The sequence below is a fragment of the Lolium perenne genome, chromosome 2 (genome assembly GCF_019359855.2).
Source record: "Lolium perenne isolate Kyuss_39 chromosome 2, Kyuss_2.0, whole genome shotgun sequence".
Classification (NCBI taxonomy): Eukaryota; Viridiplantae; Streptophyta; class Magnoliopsida; order Poales; family Poaceae; genus Lolium; species Lolium perenne.
In genome coordinates, this window is record NC_067245.2 from 211091370 (window position 1) to 211107271 (window position 15902).

A 15902-nucleotide genomic window follows, 5' to 3' on the forward strand; every position below is an offset into this window, starting at 1 on the left:
CTATGTGGTGGGCAATGGAACCATGGATTGTGTTGATATGGTGGAGGTTCCATTGCACGGGCTTATATCCATCTAGGATTAAACAACAAATGTCGCCAGTGATTCTTGTGCCGTAATATCCGTGTTAACCATAAGATCCGGAGTGGGACGGAGTAGTCAAAAGTGTTTCCACCTCTCGTTCATCAACGGATGCGCTTTACCGTAGACACTTGTATCTGTCAGGGCAAGCGGTGGGCTGGGGAAGCCTAAAGTCCCCACGGCATAGTCCGTAGACACTTGTCGCTCGAAGTGCAAGCGGTGGGCTGGGGAAGCCTAAAGTCCCCACGGTATTGCGGTCTATGATGGGTTGCAGCTACCGGCGAAGGAGTTTGGTTCGATCCCAGACTGTCGTCATGGTCGGGGTCCACCCTGAAATCTATGGGAATAATGGGACCGGCGAGGACCCAGGGTCGGGGCATGCAACAAAGGGTGGGTGTTCGAGGTAGCGGAGGAACATGATTGGCTAGACCTTATACCGGGCCTCACACCATAGGAAGTGTGGACAGGAATGTACACCTGGTTGGCACCAAGGATAAGATCTCTTATGGGTAAAGCAACACACCTCTGCAGAGTGTAAAGAACCGTGGACTGTCACTCCTCGTTCCGGGATATGGAACTGCGAACGCGGCCGGAAAGGAGCTCCATGAAGTTCTAGTAAACCGGTGAAGGCTGACGGACATAGTTCTTCTGAATAAAAGCAATCTTTTGAAGAAATGGTTACGAAAACTTGCATTGGTATTAGACTTTCTGGTCTAATGCTGTAGCTAGTGCATTAAACACCTCTTTCCTATAATGAACTTGTTGAGTACGCTCGTACTCATCCCACTCTTAAATCCCCTGCTTAGATATGGAGGCATCGAAGGAGGATCCACAGTGCAACTCGAAGGCCGAGGAGTCAACAACTACTTCAAGATACAGACCCGTCGGAGGAGTCGATACCACATCCATCAAGGAGAAAACCTAGTTTAACCATAGAAGGGAACCAGCTTCCTAAACCTAGCTCCTAAGTAGCTAGAATCTATTCTTAGCCTCTGTAGCTAGTTAGATACTCTACAAATAGAGTTCGTGATAAGATTAGACTACGAGTCATTCTTCTGGAGTTATTTGTAGTTTTACCTTATTGTAAAGTAGGAGGTTGTGATGATCTTATGTAACAGAGTCGGTGTTGTAATTCTATAGACATACCTTGGACCCGCATATGTTTCTGTTGTACCACTCTGAGCGATATAATACTAGTGGAACGGTGTTTCATTGGTGTTATATCAGACTTGCATACTACACCATGCAGTGGTATGCCGGGTCACCACAGTTGGTATCAGAGCAAATGCTTTGACCTTAGGATTAAAACCCTTTAAAGGAGACCTATAGGATTGGTAGTGTCTATAGGAAGTTGTCCTAGGTAAATGAAATACTTCTTATGACTTGAGATGGATATTCACTTGAGAATAATCCTGACACACTTGAGTCAACATTTCCTACCTATCCTTCCTAAGTGAAGTTAGTTAGCTAATCCAAAACATGTAGCACATCAATAAGTCCTTAAAACAATAGATGAGTAGATCACAGTTGGTATACAATACATGGTAGTCCAAAGAGAGGATACAACCATAAGGAAGATATCCTATTGGAAGATGTGTACCAACACACGTTATGATTAAGTAAGAACTATTCAGACATGTAATAGGAGTAATACTAGGATGAAGATAGTATATACGAAAGATATCCTACTAGAAGATGTAGACCCAGACAAGTAATAGGGTAAGTAAAATTTATTTAGACATGTGAAACAATAGATAGTAAGTGATAACTCTGATTTATATGAGGTAGTATAGACCATGATGAGTCAATCATGGGAGGTAAGGAAGAGAGATAGGAATAAAATATGCCTACTTACATGGTAGAAATAGAAATCATATATGATTCACCTGAGAATCATTATGTGATGGACTAGAACCTCATAATTAATTAAGAGGAGTACAATAAGAAGCCAAGGGCAAAACAATAGTGTAAGAATGATGCTTCAAAACAATGGGAAGTGTGCCAAGCACATCATGACCATAGACTTAGGATTGAAACACTTGGAAGAATAGGAGCTAGATTTCCATAGTTATGTACGTGTTTAGAGTAGCAAAGTTAGAACTTAGACATGTCATGTGAAGTAGTCCTCAAATAAAATGGAAGCCAAGTTAATACTTCCAAAGAACTTAGGTTAACCTCAACCATCCCAGACCACTTTGTTTCAAGTTTATCTCATTGCAAATGTGCAATTAAGGTAAAAGTTGAGACAAATAGTAGAATCCCATATATTCGTGCTAAGTATCACGATATAAACCTATCTTATGTGGTGTTATATACTACACATCGTAGCCTGATGTTTAGAGATGTCTTACTCAACTATTTTATTCAGGCCTACGATGGTGTGTATTATAAGCACAAAGCTGAATCTTCTTGGATTTTATGGATTTTCATTGTTTGACTAGATCCATACATGAAGTTTGACTTTGATATGCAAATGCATGTTGCAAAATCAAGTCCTTACTTGATGCTATAGATCTAGAGGGTAATAGTATTCGTGTGAGGAAGCGACGAATTCTGGAAGATTCGGAAGACAAGATGAAGGTTCATTAGAAGAAAGAAAACAAAGTTGTGGGAAGCAACCACAATATTCAGAAGGTAGTACCAATCAACATTCATGCTTTACCTCCACAGAGGAGTACTTTAGTACATAAGAAGCATGAAGGTGAGAAATATGATGATTATGGAGAAGTAGAAGTAGAACCATAGTCATTAAGGAAGAGGGAATGCATGGGAAATCACTTTGGATGCTATAATCATAGTATCAGCTAGTGGTTTTCTTGCAAAATAAACCCCGAATGAAGGAAGATGATATCTCGAAACCATAACAGATATAAGAAGACCATAGTTGATATCGTAAGACCACAATTGATATAGGATCAATAATGTGAGATAAAGCAGAAGATATCTCGTCCAGCTTGATCAGTAACCTATAATAAAATCCATTTTTTTAGATATCAAATAGCCACAGTTGGTATAATAACCACAGCTGGTATCAGTTGGTATTACAAATAGTCCACAATTGAGTGGATGCACCACATATATTCTTTGCAAAACCTTAGAAGGAGCACAAACCATAAGTTTGACCCAGACCAATACTCCAACTATAAGTCCTATAGTTGGAAGAAAAGGAGTTGAAAACCATAGAAAACTCTAAGGGGTAGAGTAAAAATCAAGTTGGATGTACAATGACTCAATACTTGGAACAAAATAGAAGAAGAAGGTCCGAATCGAGAGGAAGTTCAATCTTATTTTCATAAGATTGTTGAACACCACTTTCGGAAGGATGTCGGACTGTAAGTCGAGATTCATACCTCGAGGAAGAAAGAAGAGGACTAGAACTTGAGAAAGTGAGTAATATTTACTCAGAAGTACGAAAGCTCAAGTAAGTTAAGCATAAAGAAGTTGGACGAAGAAAATACTATATACCATATACAGCTCAATAAGGCCAAAGACCGAAGGAAATTGAACATACCAATACCAAAGACTAATATAATGATTCCTTTCATGGAACCTAAATAACCCAAAATAGTTATAGGTATCAATTATAAACTCTGATTGGATGGACTAAATGAGTCTAATCCATTCCTAGGGAAAGAAACCATCACAACCATTTCCATGGTAAGTGCCTTACCAAGTACCATTACTGCACTTTTGGTAGTAAGGGAAAACAAAGACCTATTTTTTTCAAATAGGAGATTGTTATCCAATTAGTCCTCAATTAAGACTGTCAGGACCAGAAGAAGTCCTAATCATTGAATATTCAATGAGAAAGGAAACAAGATTATAATAGTTGGAAGAAATCAATGAATCAAAGTAAGAGCCATGGTTCGTAGACAGTATTATTAGATTCCCTAAGAAAATCATAGAACTGGAGTTAGAAACTAATGTTCAGAGACAAACCCTAATGGATTCCAGGAAGAATCTGGACAAGGGATATATTCAATTATATCCAGTGAGATCACCAAGGAGTTTGAGAAAAGATGTAGTCTGCACAAGACAGATCCACACTCCGAAACGTGAGAGATATCAAACTTCGAGGACGAAGTTTAGTTTAAGGGGTAGAGACTGTAATATCCTGTGCATCAAGTTACAAAAATAGAGGAAACAGATGTGTGCATTGCATACATGCATAGAAAATCTGGGGAATTTTCGCGCTTTAAAGTAAAACAGTCACAGTAACTGAAGTTTCACTTGACCTTGGTGGAATTGAAGTAGCTCATCAAGTCAAGCGCTATAAACCTCAATGTGACTTTACTAAAACCTTGTTTTGGGTAGAGATGATTTGATCTAAGGGGTTAGATCAAATGGAATTAAAACCAACACAAGAACATATGAATCAAGGATCAATTACTTGATCTTATTAAAGATCATAATATGGTAACCTTTGCCATAAAATAAGAACATCTGTTTAAGTACAAACCAAGTAACAATAAAATGGAGAAGCCATTCTTGACTATCTTCTCCATGCCTTAAAACTAATCCTAATCCTACCATGAAACCTCATGGTATTCATTCCACTTCCACATTGGAAATATAACAAGAAGATCCACTCCATAAATAGATATTCTTCTCCATTCCAAGTTATTACACATCAAACCTAGAGAGGTGAGAGTTCTATTATAATTATTAAAGAAGCAATAACAAACTTTGAGTTAAACCTTGGATATACATCCAAGTATTCAAATCATTATCTTCAAGACAACCCTAGATAGAGATAACCATTAATGTTAAACATAGATCTTGATGTTCACATCAACCTCTATGGAGCCTAATATTAGGTTAGTATTAAAGTCTTTCCCAAATAAGAGAGGGACCAATCATGCCAATCTTAGCTTTACCTATTTAAGAATAAAGGACAACCATTGCACTAAAATATTAGGAGTACACCATAAACCCTAGAATAACTATTCCTATATTAGGGAACTCAAGTTATGGTGTTACACTCAAATTAATGAGGCAACACTTGGACTTGGGAAAAAGAACTATCCATATACTCAGATGATTATATCATCATTCCCTGGAAAGAATCCTAAGAAATAACTCAGGCAATCTCCTGGGATATCAATTATAGAGGCCACCATAATAGCTCATCCTAGAAAATAAAATAGAAGTGCTACACCTTAGTTCATCAAGACAATGCTTGATCATGGAAGTGAGAAACCTATTTAATGAGAGATACACCAGGAATCCAAACATTGATCATTATAAATTGAGTGATGATCATAAACCCTAAGAACTTGAGGTAATGATATTAAGAACAAGTTGATTATGCCTAATCCATGATCATGCTCTTGAAGTATGTGAGGATAAGTTAAACCCTAATAGGATAAGCAGATATCATTAGCCACATGAAATTATAAGGAGATCAATAATAAGCAACCCTAGGCTTAGATCCCAACCTTAACTTGTGAACCACTTGGTGATCACAGGTATAATTCTACCACACTTACATTCCATCTATTCTTCATTTAAGAACCACATGAAAACCTCTAGAGTCAAACTCTATACTTTATATGGTGAGAAACCTTCCATCCATATGACCAAAGTTAACTATAAAAAGAATTATAATCAATGTAGTTACTTTAATGATAAATTGAGGATAATAATAGAAGTTAATTGGTAGAAGATAAAACCAATTCTCAAATCCTTAGTAACTAGAGAAGCACATGAAATATTAAGCAAGTAACCATTTTATCATGCATTGGGAAGAGTAAATCTAGCCAATGCAATATGGTGGCATTCCATCCCTATAACCAGAATTGCACCCTCAATACTATCTTATGCTTCAATTCATGAACATAAGAACCCTTGTGATATATTTTCTAATTAAAACCCATAAGTGGTGATCAACCACTTATCTCCATAACAAGACCCAACCATGATGAGGGTAATATCTACTCTTGATATTACATGGTGTATCAAAATATAATAGCAGTGCTAACCTTGAAATAGGGTTATTATAAACCTTACAAGACCCTAACAAATAAGTGCTCACATAAAATTATGTGCAAGTGCCAACATTCTCAAATAAGAGGTCAAGTTCTAAAGATAACTTCTAAAGTACTTGCAGTGGGAATTATCAACTCTTATGTTTCTAAATTGAATGGAATTAATAACAAAAAGGAAATTTAAGTGAAAATATCAATTCATGTAATATTGCTATTTTGAGTCAAGTTCACAAATATACAAATAATCTAATATAAGATATGAACTCAAAAGGAATAGTAATACAATAGTCAGTATACCAAATCTTGGTTGAATCATCATAATTGAAATATTTGCAAACAGTATTGAATTCAAATATGAATTCAAATAGGAAGTATAAAACAGAATTGAAAAACAGAAAATAAGAAGAAAAAAGAAAACAGAGAAAAAAATAAAGAGGGGCTCACCTGACTTACCTAGTCGGCCACCGAGCCCAGCAGCAGCACCGCAGCAGCCCACCAAGTACAGCCCATCACGAGCCCAACGCCACCACAACCCAGTCCAGCCCGACCCACGTAACGTTTCGTATAAAAAAAAGAAGAAAACCATGTTCTTCTTCTTCCCTGTGATCGACACGGAGGAGGAGCTCGCCGGCCACGTCCTCGTTGCCGATAAGGAGGATCCTGGACGCCAAGATCACGTCCAAAGTTCGATTCAAGTTGCTCCGGGTCCGTGGCTATCGCTAACGCGCCAAGATATGTGCCGAGACGTGCTCATCGACATCGCCGCATCCCGGCCGTCTCCGACGACGTGCCGCCGTTGCCGACTGTCCCAAGCCCTATAAATACTTCCCAAGCATCACCAAAGAACCCTAATGCCCCTATGCTCAATCAATTGCTCGCTAGTCCTCCATATCTTTCGCCACCACCTCACAGACGCCGCCGGTGCCGAGCTTGAGCTCGTCGGTGGAGGCCACCCTAGGGACCCATAGGTAGTCCATGAGAAGCGCACGAGTGTGGGGATCATTCTGGTATAAGGAATCAAGGAACGACGTGCTCAATCGGTCGAATTCGAGCGTTCCCTTCCGCCGATGCTCGCCGGAAATCATGTCCGTGAGGGCAACTCCGACCATCCCGGGCTTCGTCGAGCAGCCTATCACTTCAGGTGAGTGTGCGCTCCCATAGACCCCTTATTTGTGCATTTTCATCAATCGTAGCTCAATCTCGCTACTTGGCCGACGTGCGCCGCCGCAGTAGGGTTCACCGGAGCTACCTCCGGTGACCAATAGGTGGCGGAGACACCACCATCGTACTCGCCTTGAGTAGAGGATTCCAACGCAACCTCTCGCGCATCCCGTAGACCCCGGAATCGTCGTCGCCGTCAATCGCTGACCCGCCGGCGTTAGTTGACCGGCGAGATGACATGGCAGTGGGACCCTTCCGCTGGGTTGACCCAGTCATCTGCCAACGTGGCAGCTGACTCGGACCAGACCCACCTGTCTGTGTCTGGGGTACAAATCGAACCGGTATCTTTCGTATTTATAGTTAATTCTATATTCCTGAAAATAGTAGAAACTTTAGAAATTCATATCTAATTCATAAAAACTCAGAAAAATATAAATAAGATATTAAAATTCTTAGAAAAGAAAACTCTATTCAATAAAAATATAAAATGAAATTTTTATTTTTAATAAAAATTCACTTATTTAATACTTGTTAATTAAGCCTTTAATTTTAATTTCCAATCCAATTAAAATTCAATAATTAAGAAAGACTTCTAAAATTAATAAAAACCAGTAAGCCAATAAGGAAAATATTAAAACTAATTTTCCTTTGCTTATAATCTATTAAATCCTTAATAGGGGGATTTAAACCCTAATTAATAATTACCTTAATTATTAATTCTTTAAAAATAATAAAAGGACAAATCCAATATTATTTTAATTTCAAAGATATTAATAACCTCAACTTTATTAAGGAAGTTATTAATCCAAGAATTATAGAGTAATTAGGAAACCCTAGTTCAATTATAAAACAAAGTGATAACCCTATAATTCCATGTGGGATCCTAAAACCCTAATGACATTTAGAACCTAGCTCCACTATTTCATTTGAACCCTAATTTACTTCTAAAACCTAAACCCTAGATCCTCACATGTTATCATGGTGTTCTACTCTCATACATAGAATCATAATAGCAATTAAATACTTGCCATGCCACATAAAATGGTAGGAGCCCTATTCTCAATAATTTAGTACTCCATGTAGGCATACCTATCCAACCTAATTGATCAAATAAGGGCAACCAAATGCAAACCCTAACTCCTATACTTAGGGGCAACAACTTTAAATATCCATATTCATCATCACACCATGGTGATGAACCCTAATAGTAACCATACCTATTATTCTGCACTACATCCCCTGTTCCACTAAAACCTGCTAGTATGAGATATTTATTAAGCATCCTATTTAGGAAACCATCATTCCTATTTTAGTGGACCCAATAATAAAACCTAGTTAATTTCAACCCTAATTGATATACTTCTTATTATTTAAGAAGTATGTTCATCAAAAGTTATTCTTTTGAAGAAAATAAAGAATCATCATCAACCCTGCTTAAAAGAACCTATAAACCCTCGCTAGCAATCACCAGCCAGATGAATCAACCTTGATAGCAACCATGTATAAATACTTGCTTAGGATGCCTAGGCTTAACACAACCTTACAAGCCCTAGATGTTGATGAATCCAACTATGTTGTGATCCATCTAATACTTACTCCAGAAACTAACTGAAACCATAGTCAACCATAGAACCCCACCAACCTAATTATCATACTTGTTCTTTATTAAATAACATGTTCTTCAAAAGTTATTCTTTTAAAGAATATAACAAGTAATCATCAACCATGCCATATAGGACTTAAAATTGGCAACTGCTCTTTACTTATTATACAGCTACTATTCCTGGTAGTGTATGATTGTTACTATTCATTTTGCCATCTGCTTATAATTCTAAAACAACACAACCCTGAATAAGAACCTTGTTTGTGAATCACTTTAAAAGTGCAACACACCCTGAGCTAATCATTACAACTCACTGATCCTAAATCATCGGGGTTAGGTCACGCTTAGAGCGATTGCATCTCATTCTTATGCATTATTGCATCCTTGCCAATCTTTTAAACATCGTCCTTACCGGACGATGATGCTATTTCAGAATTTGGAGTTATTACGTATCGAAGACCTTGACTGCATAATCTTGCAGTCAAGAAAGGCAAGTTCATCACTTGCTCATGTCATTTGAGTATTTTTATCAAATTACTTGCAAAGTATTATGGTTATCACTATTGCACAAAAATCAAAACCACTACTTTCATAACTATGAATATGACTATGTGGTGGGCAATGGAACCATGGATTGTGTTGATATGGTGGAGGTTCCATTGCACGGGCTTATATCCATCTAGGATTAAACAACAAATGTCGCCAGTGATTCTTGTGCCGTAATATCCGTGTTAACCATAAGATCCGGAGTGGGACGGAGTAGTCAAAAGTGTTTCCACCTCTCGTTCATCAACGGATGCGCTTTACCGTAGACACTTGTATCTGTCAGGGCAAGCGGTGGGCTGGGGAAGCCTAAAGTCCCCACGGCATAGTCCGTAGACACTTGTCGCTCGAAGTGCAAGCGGTGGGCTGGGGAAGCCTAAAGTCCCCACGGTATTGCGGTCTATGATGGGTTGCAGCTACCGGCGAAGGAGTTTGGTTCGATCCCAGACTGTCGTCGTGGTCGGGGTCCACCCTGAAATATATGGGAATAATGGGACCGGCGAGGACCCAGGGTCGGGGCATGCAACAAAGGGTGGGTGTTCGAGGTAGCGGAGGAACATGATTGGCTAGACCTTATACCGGGCCTCACACCATAGGAAGTGTGGACAGGAATGTACACCTGGTTGGCACCAAGGATAAGATCTCTTATGGGTAAAGCAACACACCTCTGCAGAGTGTAAAGAACCGTGACCTGTCACTCCCTGTTCCGGGATATGGAACTGCGAACGCGGCCGGAAAGGAGCTCCATGAAGTTCTAGTAAACCGGTGAAGGCTGACGGACATAGTTCTTCTGAATAAAAGCAATCTTTTGAAGAAATGGTTACGAAAACTTGCATTGGTATTAGACTTTCTGGTCTAATGCTGTAGCTAGTGCATTAAACACCTCTTTCCTATAATGAACTTGTTGAGTACGCTCGTACTCATCCCACTCTTAAATCCCCTGCTTAGATATGGAGGCATCGAAGGAGGATCCACAGTGCAACTCGAAGGCCGAGGAGTCAACAACTACTTCAAGATACAGGACCCTGTCAGAGGAGTCAGATACCACATCCATCAAGGAGAAAACCTAGTTTAACCATAGAAGGGAACCAGCTTCCTAAACCTAGCTCCTAAGTAGCTAGAATCTATTCTTAGCCTCTGTAGCTAGTTAGATACTCTACAAATAGAGTTCGTGATAAGATTAGACTACGAGTCGTTCTTCTGGAGTTATTTGTAGTTTTACCTTATTGTAAAGTAGGAGGTTGTGATGATCTTATGTAACAGAGTCGGTGTTGTAATTCTATAGACATACCTTGGACCCGCATATGTTTCTGTTGTACCACTCTGAGCGATATAATACTAGTGGAACGGTGTTTCATTGGTGTTATATCAGACTTGCATACTACACCATGCAGTGGTATGCCGGGTCACCACACGCCCTAGATTAATTTGGCACTTAGAAAATAACATTTTGTTTTTGGCGCACTAACACAAATAGTAGTAGCACGGTCAACACTGTAGAGAAGTACAAAATAAATGTGTGTGGGAAAAATTGACTTAAAGTGACCATTACAATGAGAAAAAGGGTAGAACCAAGCATTGCACAGGGAAAAAGCAGTGTAGTGCCCAGAAGAAAAAAAACAAGTTGGGCTATACTCCATCCATCCTGAAATAATGGGTGTAGAGTTAAAATTTGTCCATAAAAGAGTGTACTTCTCGTTTTGCAATGCACTTCAAAATTTGTCCACAAAAGAGTGGTACTCCTAGTTTCTTCACGACTAGTACGTACTACCTCCATCACAAAGCTTAAGGGTTCCTTTGATTCAAAGGATTTACATAGGAATTGTGTAGGATTTGGTTCCTATGGGAAAATTTCCTATACATGTTGTTTGATTCATAGGAACATATCCTATAGGAAAAAATCCTAAAGGAATCTTGTAGTGTAATTCCTATAGGAAAAAAAGCATTATCTCATGCCTCATGGAAAAATTCCTTTGCTACAATCAAACAAACTTCATCTTCCTATAGGATTCAATTAGACATGCCATTCCAATCCTAAACCTTTCCTATTCCTATGCTTTTCCTATCCTTTAAATCAAAGGAGCCCTAAGTCTTTTTTTAAGAGTCAAAGCAAGTAAAGGTTGACGAAAATTTAGAACAATCTATCAACTAATATAATATTTTGTAGATGCCATACCAAAAAAAATTCATTGTCTATGTATTGATATTAATTTTGTATTTTGCATGATAATGATTTTTGGTAAAATCTTAGTTTACCTTGACATAGTTTGAGCTTCTAAAAATAATATAAGCCTTACGCTTTGGGATGGAGGTAGTAGTATTTAGCATAATATGGTTTTCTTATTTACTACATGCATTTAGCTCATTGGAGGTGGAAAAGTTGAAGAGGAAAGTGATGGTCGATGACAGTTTCCCAATGTAATAATAAAATCCTTAATATGCCTTGAAAACCCACACGTACGCTCTTTCTAGGACAGAGGCAGTATGAGGTAATGCACCCACGCGCTATCATCTGCCCGTTCGTGCTATGTCTCCCAAATCTTTAAATATCGTCAGTTATCCATTTCATGTCCACACTTCTCCCTCTCTCCACGGACTAGGAAAAAACCCTCTCTTCGCTTCCCCTTCCCATTCCACCGATGGAGAGCCCAACCGACGCCGTCAACGCAGCAAAAGCGAAAGCCGCGCGGCTGGCCTTAGCCGCAGAGGAGGCGTCCAGAGCCGTGACCGCAGCACGCATGGCCACAACGGCGGCGATCATCGCCGCAGCGGATGCCAAAGACGAAGCGGAGGCCATTGCCGAAGGTCGGGCCATCGGTCGCTCATCGGCATCTGATGCTGTTGGTAGATGGGTCCACTCTCTTGGGAAGCATCCCCTAGATGACGAGGACGAGGTTGAACTCATCTTTGAACCGCCGCCGCCGACCTTCGACGAGAATATCGTCGACGAGGGGGAGGAAGTATGTTCCGATTCACCTCTCTCCCTTATTCAACATAGCCCTGTATCGATTTGCGCTATGGTCTCTCCCTCTTTTTTTTTGCGCTATAGCGTTTTGAATTAGCGTTAGAATCTTTTTAGATTCATATTCAGTAGTTGCAACTGCTACATATTTGCTTCACATCCGATTCACCTCTCTCCCTTATTCAACATAGCCCTGTATCGATTTGCTCTATGGTCTCTCCCTCTCTTTTTTGCGCTATAGGGTTTTGAATTAGCGTCAGAATCTTTTTAGATTCATATTCATTATTAGTTGCAACTGCTACATATTTGCTTCACCTGTTTATTTGGCATGTATCAGGTTGCTACCGATGAGGTTGACAGCGATGTCGAGTCGCGTCATAGGAAGGCCAGGGCCACTCTCAACAAGCTTAAGGCGGGGAAGTTCGACAAGTATTGGAGTGAACCCTGGATCGGTGCCAGAACAGCCTGCCCCTTCGCACAAAGAGCATAAAGGTTGGCTTTCAAAGCGTCTGCCGCAAGATGCCGGCCGGTGGGTCCGGCTGTCTCAAAGTTGGGGAAACTGTTAACCGATCTGGCTTCATAGCCAACCACATGGCCTATGGGCTATTCCTAAGGAAGAAATTGAACCAAGCTATCGAGACCGGTTGTGTGCCTCCTCCCAAGCCCAAGCCACCAAAGATTAAAGGTATGGGCAGCAAGAAGCAGAAGAAGCGGGACCGGGAGGAGGCGACAGGAAGAAGATGGTAAATATACTCCGTAACTGTTGTGCATGTTTGTCTCTCCTACTGCTTCAAAAGCAGCATCTTTTGTTGAACTCTGTTTATGTTTGTCGCTCGCAGCCGTTTGTGGTGAACCTATTAGCTTAATTAGGGGTTGTTGAACTATATATGTCTGTGTTGAACCTTGCTTAATTAGGTTGTGTTGAACTCTGTTTGTGTTGGCGTGGGAAGGGGGCATGATGCTACCTGAATTTGCGGGACCCCAAAAAACTTGCAAATACGAGTGATGCATCCAAAAGGAACAAACTTTTACATGGTAGACCCCAGTCTGAAAGCAAGAAATGCGATCGGGTCCTTAACAGCCCACCGCCCTGGATTGATCGGGGATTTTGCTCGCCTACCGCATGTGACTTGTGCTCATCAAGTTTGGGACCTCATGCATGGGCACCACACGTAAGTGACAGACCTGTTGGTGTAAAAACTCGGGTGATTATTATACTGCATTAGTACAAAGTTTCCTATGGATTCAAGGGTTGGAAAGCCAAGTTAACTCATTTTCATGACTAAGAAGGAGCCAAGCTTACTTTTTCATTTGACCAGGATTTCATGTTTTAACTTGTTTAAATCTCGGTAAACAAAGGATTTGACCAGGATTCAAATGGGCATAAAAATTCAAAAAAAAAATAAAAAAAATCACATAAGCTTCTTATGTCATCTAGTAAGCATTACAGTTGATCAACAAAGTCTAGACATATTCAAACCAGAAAAATCATGTATATACCCCCTAACCCTAAACTCTGTCTTATGAAGTCAAGCATGAAGAAAAGTGGTTTTGGGTTTCAAACATTGGAAATTAAAAAAACTCCCAAAAGCTTCATTTTGGAGTGACTAAGAAGAATCCAGGCTTACCTTTTCATTTTCATGTTTTAAACTGGTTTAAATCTTGGTCAAACCTAGGATTTGACCAAGATTCAAATGGACATAACAAATTCAAAAAAATCAAAACCAAAACACATAGTCTTTTGATGTCATATAGTAAGCATTCAAGTTGATAAACAAAGTCTAGACATATTTAAACAAGAAAAATCATGTATATACTTGGCCCCTAACCCTAAACTCTGTCTTATGAAGTCAAGCATTAAGAGAAGTGGTTTTGGGTTTCAAACATGGAAATTTAAAAAACCTCCCAAAAGCTTCATTTTGGAGTGACTAAGAAGAATCCAGGCTTACTTTTCATTTTCATGTTTTAAACTGGTTTAAATCTTGGTCAAACCTAGGATTTGACCAAGATTCAGATGGGCATAACAAATTCAAAAAAAAACATAGTCTTTTGATGTCATATAATAAGTGTTCAAGTTGATAAACAAGGTCTAGACATATTCAAACTAGAAAAATCATGTATCTACCCCCTACCCCTAAACTTTGTCTTATGAAGTAAAGCACGAAGAGATGTCATTTTGGGTTTCGGACATGGAAAATTAAAAAACCCTCCCAAAAGCTTCATTTTGGAGTGAATAAGAAGGATCCATACTTACTTTTCATTTTCATGTTTTAAACTTGTTTAAATATTGGTCAAACCTGCTAGGATTTGACCAAGATTCAAATGGGCATAAAAATTTAAAAAAAGAAATAAAAAATTAAACCGAAAACCACTTCTCTTCGTGCTTGACTTCATTAGACAAAGTTTAGGGTTTGGGGTATATACATGATTTTTATTGTTTAAATATGTCTAGACTCCGTTGATCAACATGAATGCTTACTATAACTTAAGAAGCTTATGTGTTTTGGTTTTTCATTTTTTGAATTCTTTATTGAATTTTTATGCCCATTTGAATCTTGGTCAAATCCTAGGTTTGACCAAGAATTAAACAAGTCAGTAACATGAAAATGAAAAAGTAAGCCTGGATCCTTCTTGTCTCCAAAAATGAAGCTTTTGGGAGTGTTTTTGAATTTTCCATGTTTGAAACCCAAAACCATTCCTCTTATATGCTTGACTTCATATGACAGAGTTTAGCCTTAGGGGGTAGATACATGATTTTTCTGGTTTGAATATGTCTAGACCTTGTTTATCAACTTGAATGCTTACTATAAACCAAAAATTCATGTATCTACCCCTAACCCTAAACTATGCACGAAGAGAAGTGGTTTTGGGTTTCAACTGGATATTTCAAAAACCCTCCCAAAAGCTTCATTTTGGAGTGAATAAGAAGGATCAAGACTTAATTTTTCATTTTCATGTTTTAATCTTGTTTAAATCTTGGTCAAACCTAGGATTTGACCAAGATTCAAATGGGCATAATTTAAAAAAAATGGAAAATCAAGGCACATAGTCTTCTTATGTCATATAGTAAGCATTCAATTAAGTTGATAAACAAGCTCTAGACATATTCAAACCAGAAAAATCATGTATCTACCCCCTATATATCCCTAAACCCTGACTTATGAAGTCAAGCATGAAGAGAAGTGGTTTTTGGTTTCAATCATGGAAATTTCAAAAACCCTCCCAAGAGCTTCATTTTGGAGTGACTAATTAAGAAGCATACATGCTTACCTTTTCATATTCATGTTTTAAACTTGTTCAAATCTAGGTCAACAAGCCTAGGATTTGTTGACGAAGAATCAAATGGGTATAAAAAAATTAAAACCAAGGTCTGCTCATGTCATATAGTGAGCATTCAATTAAATTGATAAACAAGGTCTAGACATATTAAAACTAGCAGGAAAATCATGTATCTATATACCCCCTAACCCTAAACTATGTCTTATGAAGTCAAGCATGCATGAAGAGAAGTGGTTTTTGGTTTACAAGAGCATGGAAATTTCAAAACCCCTCCCAAGAGCTACATATT

General features: G+C 38.9%; 1 protein-coding gene across 1 annotated transcript in view; it reads right to left on the minus strand.

The window, feature by feature from the left end:
* Positions 1-7310: 7310 nt before the first annotated feature.
* LOC127329119 (uncharacterized) overlaps positions 7311-15902 on the minus strand; it is a 28310-nt gene continuing 19718 nt past the window's right edge. The window contains exon 5 of the mRNA XM_071825582.1: positions 7311-7547. Within this exon, the coding sequence (XP_071681683.1) occupies positions 7311-7547 (237 nt within the window). The remainder of the gene's footprint in view (positions 7548-15902) is intronic.